The following is a 24,098-nucleotide window of genomic DNA, read 5'->3' as shown; positions in this document are numbered from 1 at the left end:
CACTTCTCTACCTGTTGTTGAGGTGTACGTGTGTGTGCGTATGTGAGTCTAAAATATAGCGAGTTGTTTTTAGGAACACCAAACAAAGACAAAAAGGGAGGCTGGATCCAGGCTGCATCCATCTCGGGACCGGAGAGGCACCCAGCGGTAGCCTGGAGGTGGAGAAGAAAAGAGAATGTGGGGCGAAAAAAAAGATGTATGATAAGCTGCTAAAACTATGAATATCACATAGATGTGGAGAAGGATTCTCTGACCAATCTGAGCACATAGCAGAGACCAACCTTCAGTAATGCTGACACTGAACGAAGGGAAATGCGATGATGGTCGCACAATGTCACCTGATGTAATTTAGCTCTTCATCTGACTCTCAACCCCCACACTCCCTCTTCCCCTTTCTGTCTCTGCAGCTCACCTTTCTGCAGGCTGGTGAAGGGCATGGAGTACTGGCCCACAAACTCACTGCTGAGGAAGCCGGTCTGGTCTCGGACACAGAAGCGGACAACACACAGTTCAGGGATACTGACTGTGAAGTTCATGTCTGTATCCCAGTGAGGACTCAGAGCTGTAATGGCAATCAGAAAAAAAGTCAATAAGCAACTGCAGTTTTAGAAAAAGTAGCTTTAATGTACATTTTTGTTCTATGATGCAAGTGAGATCTTTGTTTTGGTCCTAGATGGTCCACATCTCTCTAATGCTTTGGTTCACTGTCATAACCGTCTCTACCTTAAAGCAGCACAAGGCAAGCAGGGGTTTTCCTCGAAACTGCTCTAAGCTATCAATAAAAAAACGTCATACAGACAGTGAAGTAGCTAGTTGATTCACTTCCTGGAGTCAATTGTTTTTCTCAGTTAATGGGCACAAACGCAGAGTGTCATTTGAGCAGATGGAATTGGACAACAAAAAGGCACTAATTTACATAAATGCTAAGGCTGCCGTGTGATGTTCATGAACGTAATAAACAACTAAACTAAAAGTTTTACAGAATAAATGTTCACAGCCTGGTACAAAAAACACATTACAAGTGTATTTTTAAAATGTAATATTCTGTTATAATAATGAGAAGAGCAAGAACACAAAACTAATGAGTCATCTCTTCCCCATTCTACATCATTTTCTGATACAAAACACCGTTCTCAGTTCTTCTCTTGTTACATTCGAGTTTCAATTTAAATGCACGTTCATTCGTATTCTCCACTGACCTTATCTGTTTCAAAGAGTGAACTGATTTTTTGATTTATGCCCATGCATAAGTGCTGTGCCCTCCAGGACTCCTACTTTCTCTCCTTCTTTCCCTTTCTCGCTCATCTCAGCAGCCACAATTCAGTGCTGTAGCACGTCAGATTCGTGTCTTGGTATTAAGTTCCTTGTCATGTCGGCGTTTTTAAAAATGAAAGCTACAACTCAAATGCTTCACATTGTACTGTATTTTCTGCTGAACTGTATGTAATCTGACAGAGACCTTGACAGATTCAGGAGAAGCATCCATACTTTCACATCTGAAACTTGTAGCGACTTAAAAACAACATATTTTCGTTCGTGTTATAATAAACAACATACTAGTCTCAGTAACTACGAAATGTTACGAACACCCACAGAAAGGGTTTGTATTTATGTGTATCAAACTGAAGCCTAGAACAACTCTTCACTTATGCACAGTAAGACTGTCAGCCCCATGTTTCCAGTCAGCTTAAGATCAGGACACACTTCTCTTTAAAGGAAATCCACTTCTGCATTTTAGCTCATCTGCACATTTCTCCTCAGAAGCCCAACAGCAGCTTCTTGGGAAATGGATTTAAGAAACAAACAAAAACTGAAATTATGAAGAACTGCTGCCATAGAGAACTTTACTTCTCTTTGACATTTCAGGTGGTTTTCATGTTTCCTCTCAAAGGTTTACATGTCCGTCCAGTCCAGTAATTCTCTTACCAGGTGTTGTTTCTTTTAACCACGCTGCTCAAGGCATTTTGGTCTGTCAGTCTCTTAATCAAATACAGCATGGGTAGAATGGCTTGAAAGTCGGTGTGAATGTTGAATGGTTATGGAGATAGAATTTTACTGACTCGAGTCATTGCTAGTGCTTAGAGAAGTAAGTGAAATGTATCTGAAAGATTTGAATGGATAGCCAGGTATTTCAGTATACCCAACTGAATGAACATATTTTTTATCAGTATCATCAAGTCAAATTGAGTTTGTATTCTTTTTTTAATTGCAAATACTTGCAAACAGATTGCATTCCCACAAGCCTCTACTAAACATTTTATTGTTGGTGTTCATTGGCAAAAAGTTGCATGACCCAGACTGACATCCTAAACATAGTTATTAATACACCTGCTTATTATATATATATATATATTATATATTATTAGCCCTCAAGCATACCAATATTAGCATTTAGTACAACTTTGTGTTGTCGTTATGCTCTCGACTCTTTCACACTCTTCTACACTTCCAATGAACCTTTTCAATCGTTCTCCAATTCAGGAAAGACTTTAAGCTGATCCCTCACCAATTGCTGAGAAAAGTCTGAAGGAGTACATTTTGGATCAATGAAAGTGCAACAAAGTCAAGTTGAGAAAGTCAAGCAGTGGGTGTCGAAGTCCCAATAAGACCACATGCAGTTTTTCTTGCAGTACTTACAGTTGCCTTTGACAGTATGTGTGTTTTTTCTCCGCGAGTCTGATGGGATCCCGTGAATTTCTACTCTGACGAAGGGGTCCAGGGCTTTGCCACTCCTGGGGAGAGGTAGGTTGGACCCACTGATTACCTGTAGAGCGGCACACAGACACAGATGCAGTGTCGATGGTCATTCAGGGGTGTATGAGAATGGAATGTCATGAACTATAAAAATAAAGGGGAAAACACAAGACGCTGATAGATTACAGAAAAGAAAAGAGCAGAGGGGTGTAATTACTTTAGTCTGGGGAGAGGCAGGCTTATCTGAAGTCCTCTCACACTGAGCCCTCCCTTTCCTGGCTCTGATCAAAGACAAACCTGCATGTACTTATCACAACATGCCCCACAAGGCTTCACAATGTCCGATCCCCAAATTACATCCCCCTTCCTCTCCTATAGTCTAGAAAAAGTCCTGCTTTATATTCAGTCACAGCCATAGTAGTCAATACTTTTGAGTGTTTGGAGAAATCATTTCATAAAGGTTTGCGATTAAAACACAGACCATTTGTTATGGTTGACAGTTTTATGCTAAATGGACTCATGAAAGCTCAAGGGGAGATATTGTTTTCCTGAGCAGTTGCATAATTTATTGCTCTACGATTGAAAATCCCGGCCTAACAGAAGTTACAACGTTGAATGCGACTCTGATTCCCACTGAGTTGAGAGTCGAGACAGCAGAATTGATCAAATAACACAGGATGCTGATGTGAATAAATAAAGGTGAAGTTTTCCCAGAGCTTCTTAAACAGCTGAGCACACCAAATGTATATTTCATGCACTGTGCAGAAAGATGTACAATGTGTGCATATACTCCTATTAGAAAGCCAAGGCTGATGTGCTTTAGAGTTACTTGTGAGAGTCAATACATCCCCATGAGGGGCTGTCTGAGAAAGATACATTTTCTGTCCTTTCCTTTATTTCCTGCATCAGAAAACAGCCCAGTCGAGATTCAGAGTAGAGCTACTGTTTGACTGCAGGACTAAAAGGCAAATACATTGTATTTTATTTTATAGTCAAAGATCCACAACTCAGTCCCAATGGAAAAAACAACACATGGACTGACTTGCAATTAATTTAAAGGACAGTAATTGTTATTACCAGTATATGTTAAGTGACCAATACAAGTAATCATGTATTACCTTTCAAAAGACTGATTCAACCTTTTCCTCATTAAATCTCTGAGTCCAGTGTGATCCCCTGCAGTCCCACATATTTACTGTGCTATTCAAAGCCTCCAATATCTGTCAACATTGTGTTCTGTACAAAAGATCAAACTGTTGCGCCTCTGTCATTGGACACCAAAAAGTTCAAGTTTATGTGTTTTCCATAAGGCCCACTGAGAAGATGATGTCACTCTTTTCTGTACAGATTATTAACTTCTTTGTCTTATTGCTTAGATATACTACTTCAAAAGGTCAGCTATTGCGTCCTCTAATATACTCCCTAACATAATGGAATACTGTTTTCAGGATGTATTAATTGGACCATGTGTGTGATTCTTTCAGATCAGCCCTGCCCGTCCTTTCTGTTAACTTGCTAAGAGGAATAATCAAATTAAAGTGAGACACTCTCAGAGACTTTACATCATAGTTTGCTCACAGTATCAGGCAAGAGAGCATAAAATAAGATGGGGCCCAGTTAGAGAACCCCAACAGACACACACGTTCATGCATATAAAGCAGACACACAGTAACATAACACCATCAAACCATAAATCCAGCTCGAGTGGATTATTTAGCGTTCGGTGCTCTGCAGCTGTACCTTTAGCAGCAGGTGTGTTGGTTTGATTCTGTGCTGGCTGCAGGAGGGATCAAAGCTCCTCTGACTGGACACGAGCACCGCCGGCTTCAGGACATATCCACAGCCCCCGTTGTCCTGGAAACGACCATCATTAAGGTCCATAGCCAAGCCCAGAGACTGGAAATTGAGAGCCACTGCAAAACACCACAAAACAATCATGGAACAAGGACAGATGGGCCACAGAGCACTAACAACAAAAAACATAAGAACAAAATTGAGAATGTGAAGAGCATGGCATGTTCTCTGTATCCGTCTTTTTTTTTTTTATAAGTCTCAAAGTCTTTTTTCTTTTTCTGCAGTAGGGAGCTAAATTATACAATGACATAAAATGTTTCTGCTACAGTAGCACACATTGCATCAGGGACACATTCAAAATCACCAACTGTGCAATGAGAGCATCTGTAGTGTGTGTGTTTTTTTCTTTTTTTTTCTGCAGTGCAAAGCTTTGTGCTGGCATGTGTGCTGCATACACCATGCCTCTGTGTCATCAGTGACTGCACGTTTTACATTGGGAGAGAAGAAAGAAAGAAAGAAAGAAGCAGCTGAAATCCTGCTTGAAGGTTTGAGTTATTTCTCTGCAGGATTGAACAGTAAACATGTGACCCTGCAATAATATGAATAAATGTGCGAAAAATACAACTTCAATGTTGATCCTCACCAGCAGATTGCAAATAATCCTTCTGTTTCTCTTTATATGTTTCTTTTTTCTGCGTATGTCACAGACTCATCTAACTGTAATTGATCCTTCCAGGCTGCTGCTCTTGTTTTGTAGTCTCTGCAGAGCAAATGTGCAGAGTACTGATCACTATCTGCACAGCTGCTACTGAGGCATGATGGCCGTCTACCCAGTGTTAAGCAAGGCTTCATGTCAGAGCCGGTGGCAGGCTCCATGTGCGTTGGGGACGAATTCAAGAGGATTTATAACAAAATAGAGACAAGCATAGTGATGCACCAGCACAGAAGGAGCCAGGCAGATCATAGTTGTTACTTTAGATGTATGGCTTGACAGTATGATGAATATTATTCCGAGTTACTTTCAGCGACACAGGTTTCTGTGGTAGGAGAGGACCTGCTCCGGGGTAAACACAGATGAGCTGTTCAGGCTGTGGACTGCAATGAAATGTTCCTTTCATTGCTAATCGACAGCATAGTCGGTCAGGTTGTTCACTTTGAAGTTTGACAACCAGTCTCTGGACTGAGGGTGGAATTTTCTCAGTGTGTAAAAAAGAAGAAGCTTGAATTGGATAGGACTGGTTTTTATGTTAAGTCAACTTTTTGAAAGGATTCAAACTAGGTTTTTTGTATTTTGAATGAATGTTTCAAAGGGTTTTAATCCAAACTGAACGAGAAACAGAGAGGAGAACAGTTTTAGTTAGTCAGTAACTAGTTTTGTATTTTGTATTTCCAGAGTTTACATTTCCTTTCTTGTTTTATTTTGTCTCCTTCTTCCCTGGTGTTGTGTATTTCCCTTGTGTGTTTCTTTATGTTAATGTTTCCTACTTTTGACTTTCCCGTTTAGTTTTGTCACTTCTAATCCTTGTGTTTCTCCATGTCCTTGTGTGTATTGTTACTGTTACTGAGGTTCTCTGTGTCTTCTTTGTGTTTCCTGTTTTATTCTGTAGTTTTTGTCCCCAGTGTTTTTTTGTTTTTTTTCCCCCTGTGTTCTGTGCGATGTTTCCACATGGCTCCTTGTCTCTCTTGTGGATCTTTTTTAAAACTGAGTGAGTTTTTGCCTTTTGTTAAACTGAAGTTGTGTTATCTGCACTTGGGTCTACCCCTTAGTTTTTGATTAACTGTTAAATGGACATTTTGTCACCTCTCTTAATTTGATGTATTTACTATAAACGTATCTATCTTTTTTCATCCTTTTTGCATTCTACTTGGGTACATTAAATTACAGTCAAGGTAATTCATGGTTTAGTCAATCAACTTAAACATTTTGAGTTAAGTCCTGTTTTTAAAAATCCCAAATCATAGAATGCATATAAAGTGTGTGTATGTATATATGTATGTATGTATGTGTGTGTGTATATATATTAATAACGTGTAAAAGGTAAAGTTTTAGGTTAAGTAATTTTCTTCCTGGACAGCAGATACAGGAATGTTATAAAGTGAGGTTCAGTGCCTCAATAAATGTTAAAATGTTTGTGTATAATATATGCATCTGCCTTCCCATTCGACTTACCGAGCTGTGAGCCGACGTTCCAGAATTCCTGAGGGTTGTAGTTTGATGAAGACGTCCTCGAGCCGGCTGGGTAAATCCTGCTGAGGAACTTCTGAGTGTGCTTAACAAAATCTGCACCTGACAGAGAAGACAAGACACACTCACAGGTCAGGACAGGACGTGTGTCTGCTGTTACCATCATTTTCTCGAACATTATCAGTCACTTTGTGCTGGCACAATAAGGTGAGGAAAAAGGTCCCGGAGTTAGGCCCATGGTTCTGTGTGTGCAGTAGAACAACCAAACTTTTAAACGTGCCAGAAAATCCGTTTGAGAGAATATCTGAAAAAGGTTCAAGCACTTTGTTCTATTTAAAATTGTCATTCTGAAAAGACCAAAACTGTCTCGTCGATTGAGTCTGTATGTGATCATACTACAGTTGTGCAATTTCCCTCCAGGGCTTCATGATGACAGGAGACTTTTACAGCTCAGCATAACCCAGACTGTTCATGGTTTCTGCCAGGCAGCTCATAATGTAGCTTTGTATCTGGAAAGTGTCATTCCCTCTCAGCTGGAGCGGATTTCATTTCTCTGCATCACTGTTTCTCTAACATACTGCAGCACAGCATCAAAGTGACACTTTAACTGTTTGTCTGTTGTTTTGCACTTCTGTGGCCTCTTTCCAAATCCCCAACTGCTTAGACCATAAGGCATATCACTGTCACTGCATCGTTAAGCATTATTATTTCCTGATAGTATTCCCCTATGTTGTATATGTCAAGTTCAATTTGCTCTGGCTGTTAAGGAGGTTTATGGCACAAGGCGTTATTGCATTTCTTGTCCAACAAGAGTTCTCCCACCAGCTTAATGTGAGTGTAAATCTTGTGAATCTGCTGCGCTCATAGGAATATCTTGTGCTTTACGCTATTAATTACACACACCCTTTATTGCTTTAAAACCAGGCTGCACTTTTTCTCTCCAATGTCAATAACACTGTACCTGAGGCTTTGGCTAGCTTGCGAGCTTTCTTCTCTGCCATGGATGTGTTCTCAAAGTAGTTCTGATTGTCCCTGGAGTGGCTGAAGCTGATGAACTTGACAGACCTGGTGTATATGACCAGGTCAGATAGAGCCTCTGCCACCACCACCTTCCTCTTCTACTCATTATATTTAAGGTAGAGAGGAAGAGAAATTAAGAGGCAAAACACAAACTTTACCTTTTGCTCCCATGATCTTATTAGTGGATCTGTACAGGAGCTTCTCATGCAAACATCTGACTGTGGTTATTCTCTTGAATCTTACTGACTTACTTTCACCTTTGGCTCTGCTTTTCTGGGAGACCAGAACTTTGCTTTGGTTTGCTGATCTTCTTCCTCCTCATCCTCCTCCTCATCCTCGCCCTCATCAATACTCTCCTCTATCTCTGTCCCTGCCGTGTCCTCTCCCTTAATCTTTAGCCTTTTATTCTTGATGAGGATTTTATATTTCAGGTCCTGACATCCCAACAAAAAAAAAAACATAAGAAGTCGGAGCTTCCATATGAATAAATAACAACATACAAACGAATACATTCATCCCTGCTCGCATTTGAATCTGTCGAGTGAACTTGGTTTCTCCATCCTCAAACCTTAATATCATAACACTTTGCTTTGTTCAAAAAGGAGGCTTTCCTTCAAAGAGTCACTCAGCAGCTCCGTCCACATTGGAGCATACACACCCTGATTTAGTGAGATGAGAGGCAGTAAGAAGATAACCAAATCATTCAATCCCACATCTGCTGCAACATTTCACAGCCCTCGCTTCGAATCTATTTCTCGCCTATATTGCTCTTTTACCAAATGAATAGCACTACATTCAAAGTGGCAACATTATGGTCTAGACTAAGAAGTGGTTACAGTTTAAAGCGACACAACAGGAAGTCATCTTGACAGCATCACATACTGTTGGCACAGGCAAAAAAAAAAAAACACAAAATAATTACACATTTGTCAACATTAACAACCCATAAGAGTCTATACAGTAAGAAAATTACACACCTCCACACTGCACTCTTTCATTTTTTACTATAGATACGCCAAATGATACAGTCTGCACAGCTAGAACATAGGCTTCATGTTGCTGTAATTTAGATGAGGGTTCTTAAAGAGAGCTCGAGCCAGAGTTTGTGATTCAAGTAGAATGAAGTAAAGTAATAACGTGCCAATCTTCTTTAACGTATTTCCAATTCTACAAGGACACATCATTATGGAAGAAAAATAGAGAAAGAAAAGTGTAGTTTTATTCTATTCCTGTAGCTTTTCAGGATTCAGTAAACATATTTGAAATCTCTCTCTCAGTGCACACAGTACAAAGCAATGGACCATTCTTTAATGTTTCATGTTGTGAACACTTCAATGGTGACCTGTGTCTGAAGCTGTGTGACAGTGCGACATGAAGGCTGATTCAGGGGTCAATAGAAAAGCTCAAACTAGTAGTGCAGTGGCTCCGAAAAAAGTCAACCACCCATAAGTTGTAAAGATCGAAAAAATGATGTGGGGATACAAAAAGACTGAATTCCACAGCAAAACAAGTCAGACACTGCAAGGTAACTCAAAATGTCAAACGTTCATCCATACTGTCTTCATCCTCCTCATCATTCAGTGGAACTGAGTGACTGTTGTAATATCTTTCAGGCAAGTCGCACATCCAAACGCCTTCAGAGGAGAATTCAGAACCAAAAGAAAGAAATCTAAATAAACAATCGGTTCAAGTCCTGCAGCACACTTAAGATGACACCCTCTTCTCAGGATCAACCACATCACATTCAATTATGTGAATCTTGGAGAGACAAAAAGTGGATTGCAAACACTGCTGTCCACCTTCCCCTGAGTCCCAATAGAGGAAAGAAGCAAAGGCGCTGCAGAAAGGGAGACTAATGTGGCCCTCTGTGATGTCAGAAAGTTATTTTTCTTCATCCTTGTTTGGCTTTGCTACGACAACAAACTGGGATTTATGCACACACAAACACTATCATCTCTCTAATTCCACCAGCAGATCTCACATAGAACACAGATTCTGACCTTGAGTCAACATTCAGATATCTCAGCTTCTGCTCTTGTGAGTCTTACATTTGGGCTTGGGAGGTCACCGTTGGTTTGGTGATCCAAGGGAGTCCTCAGCAGCTTGTCCCCCAGGATGGAGATAAGGTATTGGGCCATGACCTCTTGCTGCTCCTTGGAGCAATGGTTCTCTAATGACAGGATTACTGGGTAAGCAGACACCTGGCAGGAAATAATCACATCAATAAAAAATGATGATTCACCCCCCTATTTGCAACCATTAAAATCAACCTGGATTTGCTTCTCTCACTGTGGGCTCTAAATAATCCAGACACATCACAGAGAATATCCTGAGCCCCATGAATCAAAGACATCTTGCTCACGAAGTATTAATATCGGCCGTTATATCAATCAGAGCAAATGCAGCCAAGTATGAATCTTGGAGTACTTCAGGAGAGAATACTGACAGAGATGCCTGGGGCAGCACTCCAGCATATACATGTACACGTCATGTAAAATGTTGTGCTCTGTTACCTCGAAGGCATGTTGCTCCACAGTGGAGATGACATCCTTAAAGAGTATCTTGGTGGTCAGGGTGTAGCCATGGTAGACTACAGGCTCCATGTCTGGCCCATCCCAGCAGTCGATCTCCAGACAGCGACAGCCTTTTCTCAGGGCACTGTGAGACACACACACACACACACACACACACACACACAGGGAGACATATGCACACACTGAGCTGTACAATGAATAGCATGAGAAATAAGAAGTACGAAGTCAAATCACATACTAAGCTTTAAAATGTTTACTCCACAAGTCAACTCAACAATCATGGCTACTTGAATACAGCACAGGCGATGATAGCCATTCATTTATACATGTGAATTATTTATGGAAAATATGTTAATCACATATATTTTCATTTTATTTTAACCTCAACCCCAGAAGGTGGATAAGATTTACTTTGTGTCTGTCGGGGACACAAATATTTTCTTTCACAGCAGCAGTTACAATAATAATTCCTAAGGCCTATTTACTTCATACACTTAAAATACCAATTAGGAGGGGGTCTGCTTTATAATTAAAACAGATTTTACAATGAGTTTGAGGAATATGTGCCTGATGTGAAAGACTCAGCAAAGCAAAGCAATTCTAATCTATTAATGCTTGTTTGTTATTTTTTGCTAAGCTGGACTAATATTGAATTCTCATGCAACATGCAAACTTGACAACTAACATTTTATCTGGTTGTAAAAAAACAAAAGCAAGAAGTGTGTTCCCTGGCTTTGTGAGTGTGTCTCTCCCTCCATACCTTTCATCTTTTTGTTCTGCAGCCCCTGTCAGTTCAGAGGTGTGTCTAGTGCTGTCACTGGGTACCCTGCTGAGAGCTGGTCTCCCACTGCATCTGTCTTCTCAGTTCCCAAGCAACTACCTTTGCTATCATCTTTATCAACATTTTATGTGTTTCTACACTGAATCCATAGCAATAAATCTCCAAGATTTTGGAGAAATGCATTTTACAAAAGAATATGATGATGTCGGACATTTTTCCTCAAGTAGCCTTTTCAAACACAATCTGTTGGTTCTGTAGCTTTTCCATAAAAAACAATTTTGAAGCTAAAACATTTGATTAGTTTGTAGTTAATAGAAAACAAAGTTCAACGTTTCACCATCTTTATCCAGACTCCTGCTCATCTTGTACCTTTCTTTACAAATACATTTTGGTGGTCATTTTTTTCTTCTTCATCCTCCCACCTGAGAGGTAGTGGGATTTCTAAAGAGCCAAACTCTTCTCCAGCCACTCCATCCTCTCAACATGATCCTTTTATAATCTAAGTAGTCCAGAGCTTCCAGACGTGCTGGTTTGGAGGTTTCCACTCTACTAACAGGCCAGAGCGCTCAGCCCTTTCACAGGGACCATAAATACAGCACTTCTGCTTCCATCAGCCCCTTTTGTAATCACCTCCATTACCTCATAAAAGGACCGCCTCCTTTTCATCAATTGTCTCAGCATATGAGAGGACCGATGAGATGAGAGTAGAAGAGCGTTTGCAGATCACATGTAGGTCTGAAGGAGAGACTTCAGCAAGAGGATGATGGTGGATTGAGATGCAAATGTGTATAGTAGAGCCAAATGGTGCTTAAACTGGTCTCATCACCACGTACATACTGTACAACATTAGAAACATGAACTATACTCAATGTAGCAAAAGTAGATTAATGATTCAAAAAGGCTACAGTGTGAGGGAGACCACACTGGTACCTCACTGAACGTGTGTGTGTGTGTGTGTGTGTGTGTGTGTGTGTAGGTGTGTGTGACTGATTGGCCCTGATTCAGTTCAGGTGTGTTAAGCTTATGTATTTCCTTGCGTTGTAGCACTCTGGGGTTCTTTCTGTGTTTTTTTTGTCGTCTCTATTGGGAGTTTGTGGTTTTGTATAAGCACCACTTGACTTGTTTACAAGTTCCAGCAGCTCTACCAGTGTAATTTAGTGGTGCTGGGAATTTCTGACCGAGGGTTTCTTTCTTTGTAAACACAGACCTGGCGGCCTTTGTGTCTCAGGTGTAGAGAGTTTTGTTGTTCTTCCTTTTAATCTAGTTTCTTATCAGCAGTGGTTTTGTTTCTCCTTATCTCACGGCTGTTAAGAATCTATTGCCTATTTGTTTGGCTTTTTCTTTCCCCCCCCCTGCTATTCAATCACTCGCAATTTTTGTTATCCCTTTGGGTAGACTAAAATACCAGGGGTCTGCAATTGTATCCCACTACCTCACACCCCTACATAAAGTGCAGCTTGATGAGAAAAACCACAAACAAAACATACCAACTGTAGGCATCCAGGTGGCTCTTTCCTACTAGCTGATCTCCAGTCAGATAGGTGTTATGTGAAGAGGAGATGAAGTAGCTGGTGAGGGGCTGGTCCATGTCTTGGTACACAGATGTGTGGTTCTGGTTGAACAGGCAGCAGTCTCTGGACTCCATGTACCTGAGGAATCCTTCAAACGTCATCGATCTGTTTTCTCTGGCTGGAGGAGGAGAACAGAGTGACAGTCAAAATCAGCATCAGGTCTGTTTTCCAATCATAGGGTGAGATTGTTGACCTGCTCCTAAATCTAGCATTCACATAATGTCACTGTGATGTAGAGTACTATAAATCAACTTAGCATCTTCTTCATAGCCAAGTAATCTATTGGTTCAAATACATACATGACACACGTAAACTGCTCTTTAACGTGTTCTGCTCGTAACAAGTGAAAAACGGAATCCTCTGACATCCTCTTGTGAGTCACGTTTCATTGTTTTCTCTGTTGAGCTGCATTCGGTGCTGTGAATTAGCCAGCAGTAAAGTCACACACAGCTCAGACAACATCTGGTCTATTCTGCCTGACTCTTCTATTTTCTGACTATCATTTAATCGCCTGCCTCAGCAGATCACTTTGTCATCCAGGCACGTCTGGAGCTCAGGCCTTGACTTCTTCTTAATAATCATCTCAAAGTGACAAAACTTCAATTCTTGGAGAAAATATCCATTTTTATATCTAATGAGAAGAAAGCAGCCAGACGTGACACACTTCACTTACCTGTCTCTTCAATCTCATATCTATCAATCAGACTCTCTGACACCTCCTCGTTTGCTTTGAGCTCCATTTGCTCCTTGTGGAGGAACCTGAGGAGGGTGCAGGCAGGCAGAGTCTTCTGTCCACAGGCGTAGGAATCGAACAAATGCTGGATTTCAGCTCTCCTGGAGGTGGGGGCCTTGTTTTTTTTCATCATGTCCTGCACACATCATTGAAGCTTAAACCCCCTTGTTGTTGAACTTTGCAAAATATTCTTGGTTTTATTTTTTCTTGAAACTTCCAACTTGTGCAAAGATCAACATGGAATATTTATTTACTTATTTATTTAGACTTGTGTCTTTCTGCAATGCTGAACGTGAATCGGGATGCTGTTAAAAGGCAGACATTTTTGTTTTTAGGTCCATTCATATTATACACGTGTGCTTAAGATTATCCTTTATGTTGTCACCTCGTAGATATTTTAAACTTCTGTTATTGTTTCAAAGGAAGAGCACATCAGTTGCTCTCTAAAAATATACAGGAAAGAGCGAATGGAAATGTCAGCTCAGAGATGTAGCCACGCTTTTTACCTGCACTGGCTGTTGAAATACCACTTTTTTCAAACTCAACATGAGAGAGTATAAAAGAAAAGTCAGGGTCTTCCTTCTGCACAAAGTTCTCCCATCCTCTCATACAGCACATGCCCTCCCTCTCCTCTACTTTCTGTATCTTTTATTGCATCAAATACAAAGACAGCGACTGTGTGACTTTTCCTTTTTTTAGTTTCCATCGTCTCCTTGTCATTCTTCTCAGCCAGTGAGACAAAAGTGTCTGTGACTTTCCCTGGCTTTGTGAGTGTGTCTCTCCCTCCATACCTTTCATCTTTTTGTTCTGCAGCCCCTGTCAGTTCAGAGGTGTGTCTAGTGCTGTCACTGGGTACCCTGCTGAGAGCTGGTCTCCCACTGCATCTGTCTTCTCAGTTCCCAAGCAACTACCTTTGCTATCATCTTTATCAACATTTTATGTGTTTCTACACTGAATCCATAGCAATAAATCTCCATATAGCCTAGCTGGTTGTGAGTGAATAAAAAAAGTCACTAAAAAAAGCACAATACCTTTTTCTTTCTTACCACATTCATAATGCCTGCAAACTGCTGCAACTGATGAGGTAGTTAGCCAGCTAGCTAGCTAAGAACAATAAACCTAATTTGTTCTTTAAAACACAATTAAATATCATACAACAAAAGCCCACCTTAGTTGTTGGTAGTCTCTTCTCCTGGTATTGTGGATTATAGATATTTAAGAGGAACAGATACGTTCACAAGGTTTGAATCTATGAACAACAATCTGACTTTTCAGATGGTTTCTGAGGAAGTACTTTAAGTTGTTGCCATAGTGACAAAACATTCCGATTTCCATGAGCACGTCATGTTTGAAAAAAACATAATGCATGATGCTTACTGGCTGTAAGTTTGTGAGAGTGAGATTTACATGTACCTCTTGTTTCATTTGAAGACATGAGTATTGAACTCGGAGGTGAAATGAGATGGAATAGAGTGTTTACTTTTGTTGTTTCTAATTAAGACAACATATATCTGTGTCATAAAAACAAGTGTACATTTACCATGAAACTTTGACAAAATATGCACAGAAGTCTAGTTCAGGTCAAACGTAGTCAACTTTGGTTATCTCCACCATCGAGGTTCGGTTTTCAATCCTGTTCAATGTTTTAGACATCTTCAAATAAAGAATAGATTTCTATATTTTGATGTGTAGCGTTTGACTTTGTCCTCACCTTTCAGTCAATCTACTTGATCTAATGGGAGGAATTGTGTAAAACTGATGGTAAAGACATTCCAATATCTAAAATCAGGTTATAGCATAATAAAAACTTGGGGCTATGGAAGAACCAGACTTTAATGGTTGGATTTACATTTCAACATGACTCATGGCTGTTCACAAACAGCCCACCCCAAGAATTTCTGGACATTTTCAGGAGTCTGGTGTAGGTCTATGAAAACATTATTCCTTTGTATGTCGGATATTTTAGATATCAAGAGGTTCAAGATGACAAGAGCGGACTCCCCCTCTTCTCTCCCCTAACATTTTACGTCACACCATCAGCGAGTTATCTTCTTTCTACATTAGCAGGCAGACATTAGCATTCTGCTAATTATTCCACTGTTTGAAAGTATAGCCATGGGTACAGCAAGCATAGTTTTTGAAGGATGTCTGTATTTCTATAACGTTTGTCTATCAGCACACCTAGTCTTTTTTTGTGTTTGTGCTAATTGTCAGCAGAGTATTGTTTTGAAGGGATTGATTTCATGTAACAAACCCTACCAAGTTTAAGCCATTGTGGATGACACCACTTTTAATGCAACAGACGGTAGAGCCAACACAACTGCACTGATTGTGTGCTAGTTGTTTTAACAAGTATAACAAGAACTGTCTTCCTGGGTAAACTTGAATGTTATTGGTATGGTGTGAATCACCGGTGCCAAACAATAGTCACTGCTTACTCATAGTCCAGCAGAGTCATTCCAGTCTACAGCAGGCTGTAATGGCTCGGCCTTGCACCTGTCAGAACCATCAGGCGTGCAAGTGTGATGTGATAATTCCCAGGCAGTGAACATGAAGCCCTGTGTATGGCTCCTGTCTCTGCATCACTGCACCTCCCTCTGCACGCTCACTCAGTTTGACTCTTTTGGGAGCAGAGTGTGCTTGTCTCTGAAGCTGTCAGTTTTTTGCTTCTGCGCTTGTGTGCATCTGTGCATATTGGAGTGTTCATGGTGATTAAAAGATCATCCCTTCATATGTGCATTTGTGTGTGTGTGCGTGTGTGTGTGTGTGTGTGTGTGTGTGTGTGTGTGTGTGTGTGTGAACGCAACATTACACATTTGGAGCTAGCAGACTGAGGCACGCTGCGTGAAGCTCATTGTCGGGAATTAGATCACTTTTCTTTGCAGAGATTTCATCCTAGCCAGGGGCTCAAGTTCAATACTGTGCCAAGGCAAAGACCAAACAGCACCTGTTAGGTTGAGAAGAGCTGGAGACTTGTGCACCTTTTTTATAAATTTGACTGTGCTTAAATAAGGGACCGGGGGGCAGACCATGTTTCCTTTTGACATGGTAGTCCCAGCTGGATTTCTGCCGGCTCATTTGGTATTCATTGGCCCGTAGGAGCTCTGAGTCAGACAGCAGAATGCCAGTGGTAATGCCTGATGTCCGGAATAAATCGAGAAATGAGAGGAGCTGTAAGCTATGACATACAGTGTGAATGTATATACACTAGGCTAGGCCTTTGAAGAGTTATAGTTTCTGCTTTTCTTCTGTCTTGTCAATCACAAAAATGGGAGGAGGTCATATTGCATAATCAAAGCTATAAAGCTCAGAACTTTGAAACCTGGGACTTCCTGTTTCTTAACTGATGTTTCACCTTTCAAACATTTTTAACAAACATCATTTCCAAGTTATAGTCAAGTGAGGCAAAACTGTAGAATTGTTTAAATACTTTAAAGTCGACGCTCACATCTCAAAGTTAACACTGACCATTATAGAATTCTCCAAAAAGTAAATCTCTTCCTATACATTACCTTAAGCTCTATGAGTTACTATGTATAACAAATAAAACCTTTATCATGCATACACTGAATAATGCACCACACATTTAAGAAAAGAAAACTAATCAAATATGTGTTGTTAACATTTTCAATATTTTCAGTATATTCTAGCAGAACAAAATGTTGTTTTAGTACTGATGAAAACGTAAAGATTTTTTATTTTTTTATTGGTGATAAGTGGAACAAAAATGTGCACATGCAACAAAAGAAAAACAAAACGCTCAAAGACAAACAATGCAACACAAAACAGCAAACTGTTAACAAAGAGGTACAGACAGAACAAAAAAAACAAAACAAAACAAAAAAATATATAATAAAATTTGTTGAAACTAGAATTCTAGGGTGAAAGGGATGCATTAGTTGGATTCCATGTGACTCACAAACACCAAACTATGACACCAAAGAGACACACACTGTCACTCCCTTGCACACACACACAAAATGTCATGCTGGCAGAGTTCATTGCCAGCAGAGTGAGTGTAATACTGATGGGCTCATTATTTTTGAACAATTGCTTTATTGGGATCTCTCCACTCTTCCTGAAGGGGTTCAGCTCCACTTTGGCAAAAGGAAGTCAAATTCCTCACACCAGAAGCTGCTCCAAAACACGTTTAATGATGTTTGAAACATTTCATTAAATGTCATTACATGTGAATTGGAGTAGCTTCTGGTGTGCAGACTTAGTCATCTTTTTGCCTTTGTATATTTTGTCCAGCAGCCAGTAATCAATTATTCAGATGTGCATGTGGACTGATATTTTTCTGTCTTTTATCTCCACTTTACCATCAGGATATGTCAGACTCTCTCCAGGAAACTGCCGAGAACACAACCAGCAGCAAACGGAAGCTTTCACCTCTCACTGTAAGACCAACTTGTTTACTCAAATTTGTTTTATATCTGGGCAAGATATGAGAAGTCTGTGGAAGCTGCTGTTTACAGAGGATGAATGAAAAATCATGGCTGCTTAGTATTCTTGCTCTTGCATTCCACAGATATTGCTTTAGCCGTGAGCAAACGGCCATCTGTTGGAAAAAAAATCAGCATCCAGCACCATGCATGTTGTTGATGCATTACAGCCATCACTCTGTGACAGGGCTGGGGTGTTGCGAGAGGCAAGCAGTTGGTTATTAGGAGCGATTCCGTTGAGGGAAATCACTGAGTCAAAACATCAGGCACAGACGTTCATTTGTTATTCTGCCCAGGATGGAGACTATGATACAGAACTCGATCCCTGGTAGGGGATGTGTTGCACTAATGAAACATCCTCAGTGCAAAAGAAAGGCCTACATTTTGTGACAGCTCCTATGTATACAGCTCATACCATCAAAATCAAAGGTGCATGTGTATGAGTATTAAACAAATAACAGTAATCCTGAGTACTTGGGAAACATAGGCGACAGATTGCGGGTCATTGTAACTGCAGATCTTACATAGAAAAAAAAATGCTTCACGTGAATTAAAATCTTTCAGCAGGAGACATCACTTATTTTTTCGAGGGCTGTCATGCTTTTCTCTGTTTATGCTTCTTTGCTAAAGACTCTTAAGCCCCTTAAACAGAGATAAAAAGTAATTAATTAGCTGCCGGTTTGTATGGCTTATGCAGAGTACGGCTATAATTAGAAAACACTACTATAAAAAGTGCTAATTGAATTACTGTCGTTACAAATTATAGCATAATTGTCAAACTTTTGCTGAGTGCTGTTTTAATTATGGCTGGTTCTAGCCAGTGTGCAGTGATCCCCATGAAATTACATATCCTCTCTCGTCTCAGTGTGCTTTACCCATCCATTTTCTGGGCACTGCGCCCCACACCAGCCAGAGGAGATTAATTGGTGTCTCTCTGCTTTGCTGACTGACAGGAGTGATGTAAGGGAAGTGTGTCCACCTGACAGGCTAAATAGGACCCTTTAACTTCCTGTCATGGTTCACATAACTTCTTCATCCTCCCAACTTTAATTCATGCACGCATATTAACCTAACAGAGTGAGGCTTCAAAATGTAATTTAAACCCTCGATTAGACAGCTTGGACTCTATAGAGCAGGAGAGGGAACTGGTCTTGTTTGTGGAATCAAGCATCTGCCTTAATTTTTGTTTGTGTACGTGAGCAGAACATTTCTGGCAAAGAGGACTGAATAATCTTTATCATGCAAGAGTTGGCTCCACCAACCATCATCACATTATAAAATGAGGATTGTTTCCCAACCCACTCATAGTGACCAAAAACTACCATGGCTCATGTGCATACCAGATAAATCATTCTCTGAACCAATCAGCTTCTCTAATGAGGATATCACCTGATCACCTGGTTACTTCCATTGTAGTCAGCTGTTAATGATGAAATGTCTCTCCCTTTCTGTGTTCATGTCATTGTTTACAACTTGTTGCTGGCCTCAATTTCAAAATGGGCATATCATATTCCAACAAAAAAAAAATTGTCATCACATTCTGCCTTTTACTCAAAGTTTCAACTTTTAAAGGGTCGAGGTTGTAGTTAAGACACAGGACAAGATAAGAGCTGATGAAGGCTTCAGACTATGGGACTGAAATGAGCTCTGCCATTCCGACTCCACCGTTTCCTACTCAGGAGACTCAATTAATAAGTTGCTTGGAACCGTCTGGCATGGGCATCTTTTATCACACACAGTCTAAACATCTATTATGGTGAGACAGGAATGGATGGAAGTTGAGTTATTGTGCTGCACATCAAGGCCTCTCATGCTGTGTAAATATCTAGCAACCAAACAGAGTCGGACAGGAACATTTACTGTAGATTCAAGCGGCTGGTTATCGTAAATATCAAAATAGCCTTGAGGATGTTTGAACTCAAATGTATTTTCCCCCCAACACCAGATCACACATTGTACCACCTTTTTGTTGAACTAAAGCATGGGAGATTGTTATGCAAAAGTGTGGCTTCATAAATGTTTCCCTCACCTCCTCATTAATCTCTCACATCATCTTCAAACAAAACTACAAAGCAGACATTTCCAGAGGGTGCCTCCAATCATCGTGTCCTGTTCTCACCTCAGAATCCCCAAGTTTGTTGCTTGCTTGTAACCTGCAGGTACAGTATGTGGCATTCATCCAGGGAATCATGTTCTCTCAGATGGTGCAGACTGCTCCCTTGGCATCTGTCTGCAAAAGAAAGAAAGAAAGAAAGAAAGAAAGGAAGGAAGACAGTGCCCTCTTCATGACACCCTACCTGAGTCTTTCCAAACAAAAATGTGTCACCTGCTGTTGTGACAATACATCTCACCTTAAAGAGACCTCAGAGCGACACATAGATTAATCTGTCAGTCTTTTTTTTTCTTTTTTTTTATTTAAATTAACTTTAGCATGTCTGAGCAGTGGATTTAAGGCATTTATTCTTTCACTCACATCTTCATTTGATTTTACATTTTGATTTTTTTTTTCTTTTACTGTCTACCTCTACATCCTCCCAAAAGAACAACGTTTACTCTGTGCATGACCTGAGCTTTACGTTTAGCCCAAACAGTCACTTTCTTCAGTGTGTCGCCCTGAGCTCGATGGAACTCCTTTATTACAGCTCACTGATCGAATCAGGAATCCATTCATTGCATTTCACAGCACTCTTGATCTGCCGTTTAGGAATGCCTTTTTGTGTATGCCACTCTCCCTGAATCGCAGGCAAAGAAACTATTATTAAATAGATAATCATCATCATAATAATAATAGTTTTCCATCATGTATGAACATGTTTTATTTATTTTAAAACCGACCACATATAGGTCAAATATCTCTTTGAGTTCTAAAGAAACACTGTCATGTTACATATTTTATGAGATGATTCATACAAACATATTACACAGCCTTGAAAGCCAATATTTTATAGCTGTGTGGAAAAACGTTTCAGTTCAACAGTGTGATGGGAAAAAAAAGGGAGTGTATAAGATAAGCTTGTAAGAAGGATGATTCATCTGCCCCGGCATGCACAGAGATGTTGAACATTTCTACAGAGATGGGGATGCCCAATACTCCACAATCAGCATGAGTAACATCCTGTGTAATCTGCGTTGTCATGACTTACTAAGTGGTGACAACAGTTTACAATGATGAATCAAAGAAAGACTCGATTATTGAAAAACGTACAGTGTGCAAGCTGGTGGGCGGATTGTCTTCTTTAAAAACTGGCCTTTAGCCACAAGAATAAAAACAATGCTTTGTAGTAGAAACAACTCAATAATTTCAGAAGATGCAGGTAAAATATTGTTAAACTATTAACATGCACAGCACAAAGGCACATTCGGGGAGTATTCTGTGGTACTGCTATAAAAAAAACCTTAAGCCTGACACTGAACTCTTTGATCTGTAGTTCCCATTTTCATGTTTCTGTCCTTATGTACCTATAGGACCATCGCCTTATTGTAACTTTATTTGAAAAAAAACAAAAAAAAAACAAAGTTGCATTTCCATCATGTGTGATTCACCCTCTCTTTTGTGTAATTTCCAACGAGGTTTTTGAAATAAGATTTTTTCAAAACAGTCGCCATTGTCCTCAGCACTCTGTCCACCCATCCATCAATCTGCCCATGCATGTATCAGTGCAGTGGGTTGGCTCGCTCTTTATTTATTTCACCTTTCTGCTGAGCACAGCAACTGCAGTGAATGTGAGGCATCCAGTCCACAAAACACCGATTAGTTGTCTCCCTGCAACAACAGAGAGAGAGAGAGAGAGAGAGAGAGAGAGGGAGAGAGAGAGAGAAAGAGAGAGAGAGAGAGAGAGAGAGAGAGAGAGGGAGAGAGAGAGAGAGAGAGAGATTGAGGGATGGAGAGAGAGAGAGAGAGAGAGAGAGAGAGAGAGAGAGAGAGAGAGAGAGAGAGAGCGAGCAGCAGAGGGAGGACATTGAAAGGTAAAGAGGATCGCTTTGGGATAACTGTCCATTGAAGATTTGACGAATCCAGCCTGAAAAAGGAAACTGAATCACAGCATACATCCTAGAGTTTATGTTTACATTTCTAGCGTGTATGAATCCAAATCTTTGCATACCTGTCCTTGTGTACATAAATCTTTTTACGTCAGTCAGTGTGTGTGTGTATGTGTGTGTGTGTGTGTGTGCCTGTGCTATGTTTGGTTCTTCCTAACCACAAGGATGCACTGCTCAGACTGCCATGTCTCCACACAGCACAGTGATCACCCTGCTGACACCTGCCCTCCCTGCAGGAGATCAGATGTGTGACATCTAATCAGCTCGGCTCTATTTAAGATAAGTGAGGAATCAATACTTATTGATTGGGAGGGCAAACCACAAGAAACTCCATCCTGGCCGAGCCTGCTTTGTGACGCTGTCCTGGTATAGAAAGCAGATGGTGCTACGTACCCGATGTGGCACAACATACGGGACGTGTTTAGTGGCCCAGACACAAAATCTCCACAGGACTCAGCTGTGCACCTCCAAAACACTGACATATTTAGATGCTAATGCAGACACACACACACACACACACACATTTGAACAAGAAAAGCTTTCAGGGCATTAAGTAAACACTACGTTCAGGTAGAATGCTGTTTTTTTTGTTTTTTTTAACCCTTGTGAGTGAATTCAAATCCTTCTTTACATTCTGTTTGGTGCGCAGTAAACCCATGATGTTGAAGTGAAACCTTTGTGCTTACTGGACTTTAACACGTCTGAATATTAGCTCACATCTCCCTCAACCCATCGATTCAGAGGAAATGTACTGTCCTCACTGTGGCCTGATACTGAAACTGTCATCGTGGTGCATATGAATTCATGTTCCTTTTTTTTTATTTTATTTTTTTTCAGAAGAAAACTGATCTTATGACTCCATAACATGTGAGAAGATGGAGGTAACGACCAAAAGCTGTATCACAGACTCCGCACAAAGTTCAGTCTGCAACATAAGAAAAATTCGGTGCATTGATAGAGTTAGATAAAAATATTCAGGTCAGTCATTTATTATTGACCTAGTTTGTCAAAGTGTAGTTGACATGAGATCCAGGACTTGTAACCTTTTTCTTATTATTATTATTTGCAGTAACCAGGATAATTGTACAATACTTTTCAATGAAAAAAAAAAGAATTGAATTTTCTGAGCAGAAGCGTATTTGCATTTCATAAAAAAATGTCACACAGCATTTCGGTCTGTTGTCTTTGTTTATTGTTGTATTCCAGTCAATCCAAACATCGTGTGGGAGTTCCTGCCGTGACTTCCGAGGAAGCATGACTGAGAGCCCCTGTTTTGCTGGAGTTGTTTTATTAACATGCTGTAAGCTGCCAGCGCCATGAGATCTCTAAGGACACGCCATTTGTGGAAGAACATTAAAAGCGCACCATGTCAACATAACATGACGGCTCGTATAAATCTGTGTGGATTCTCACTGCGTAGTTCATTAATCTCAGGCAGATCTGTCCTGTTGGGAAGTTTCCAAAAAAAGAGTGGCATCATTAAATAAACAGATAAATAAGGCAGAGCAACTCTCTACTTCAGTCTACAGCTCATTTATTTATAGCTGAAGGATGAGTGACTCTTCTTTGACAGACAGGCCTCTGCTTTAGATATAACTCACTCATATCCTTTTTGATTTGATTGTACACCGTCGGCTGAAGGGTATGATTACGCACACAAACACATTCACAGGAACAAACACTCAGGCAGTGATTTATTTTATTCTGTGGAAATCCAGGATTTCAAAATGACTTTGAGTTTTAGGATTGACAAGAACAAAAACAAATAAAAGCACATACAACTTTTCTTTGTCGACTTTGATTATGCAAAGTGTTGTGCAGGTCATTCAGTTGAGCACAACTTTGAATTAGAAAAAAAAACAAAAAAACCCTCCAGGATTAAATGACCCCCAGCAGAACAGATGTTCATACATAAATACGTGAAGTGTGAAGTCAAAGAGCAGCTCATGTGTTTGTTGCTGTCCTGGAAACTCTTATTGAGACTGTGTCACAGAACCGGAGGTCAATTTGTTTCACCCTATCAGAGGGTTAAGATGAAACATAAAAAAACTACTTGGTGTACTTTTCCACTCAAGACAACATTGAGAGTTTATTCCCAGTGGGGGGAGGGACAATATAACCCCCCCCCCCCCCAATTTTTTTTTTTAATTAATTAATTAAAATAAAAAGGAGAAGAGTCCAGTATGATGCCCATCTATCAGGAAAATAAAAGAGAGTTTTAAATATCAGGTTTTTTTGGGAAAGTTTCCATCACATGAAGCCCTCTTCAGTTGTTCATTTTCCTATCCCTCTGACAGCCT

The 24,098-nt window shown here is 40.2% G+C and overlaps 1 protein-coding gene and 1 long non-coding RNA gene across 3 annotated transcripts; one reads left to right on the top strand and one right to left on the bottom strand.

Annotated features, from left to right (window-relative positions):
• Positions 1-63: 63 nt before the first annotated feature.
• On the bottom strand, positions 64-14,620 carry LOC306825518 (1-phosphatidylinositol 4,5-bisphosphate phosphodiesterase zeta-1-like). 2 transcript variants are annotated; one of them, XM_079346311.1, is made up of 12 exons: positions 14,481-14,620; positions 13,253-13,448; positions 12,496-12,697; positions 10,207-10,351; positions 9,742-9,894; positions 7,945-8,127; positions 7,635-7,791; positions 6,659-6,775; positions 4,435-4,607; positions 2,638-2,764; positions 413-562; positions 64-152 (listed from the first exon to the last, which is right to left on the bottom strand). In XM_079346311.1, exons 2-12 carry the CDS (start codon positions 13,443-13,445, stop codon positions 70-72), a joined length of 1,683 nt encoding a protein of 560 aa, XP_079202437.1. In that variant the 5' UTR covers positions 13,446-13,448; positions 14,481-14,620; the 3' UTR covers positions 64-69. The 2 variants fall into 2 exon arrangements, with proteins under 2 accessions (XP_079202437.1, XP_079202438.1); XM_079346312.1 differs by having other exon boundaries at positions 7,951-8,127.
• A 7,344-nt stretch (positions 14,621-21,964) lies between these two features.
• Positions 21,965-23,852, top strand: LOC306826028. Its single transcript, XR_013779344.1, has 3 exons — positions 21,965-22,081; positions 22,636-22,679; positions 23,005-23,852. It is a non-coding gene; the product is annotated as an uncharacterized lncRNA (long non-coding RNA).
• The last annotated feature ends 246 nt before the right edge of the window (positions 23,853-24,098 follow it).

This window comes from Symphodus melops, assembly GCF_947650265.1.
Source record: "Symphodus melops genome assembly, chromosome: 6".
Classification (NCBI taxonomy): Eukaryota; Metazoa; Chordata; class Actinopteri; order Labriformes; family Labridae; genus Symphodus; species Symphodus melops.
Note: the sequence above shows the minus strand (reverse complement) of the source record. Positions and strands in the feature narration are given on the sequence as shown.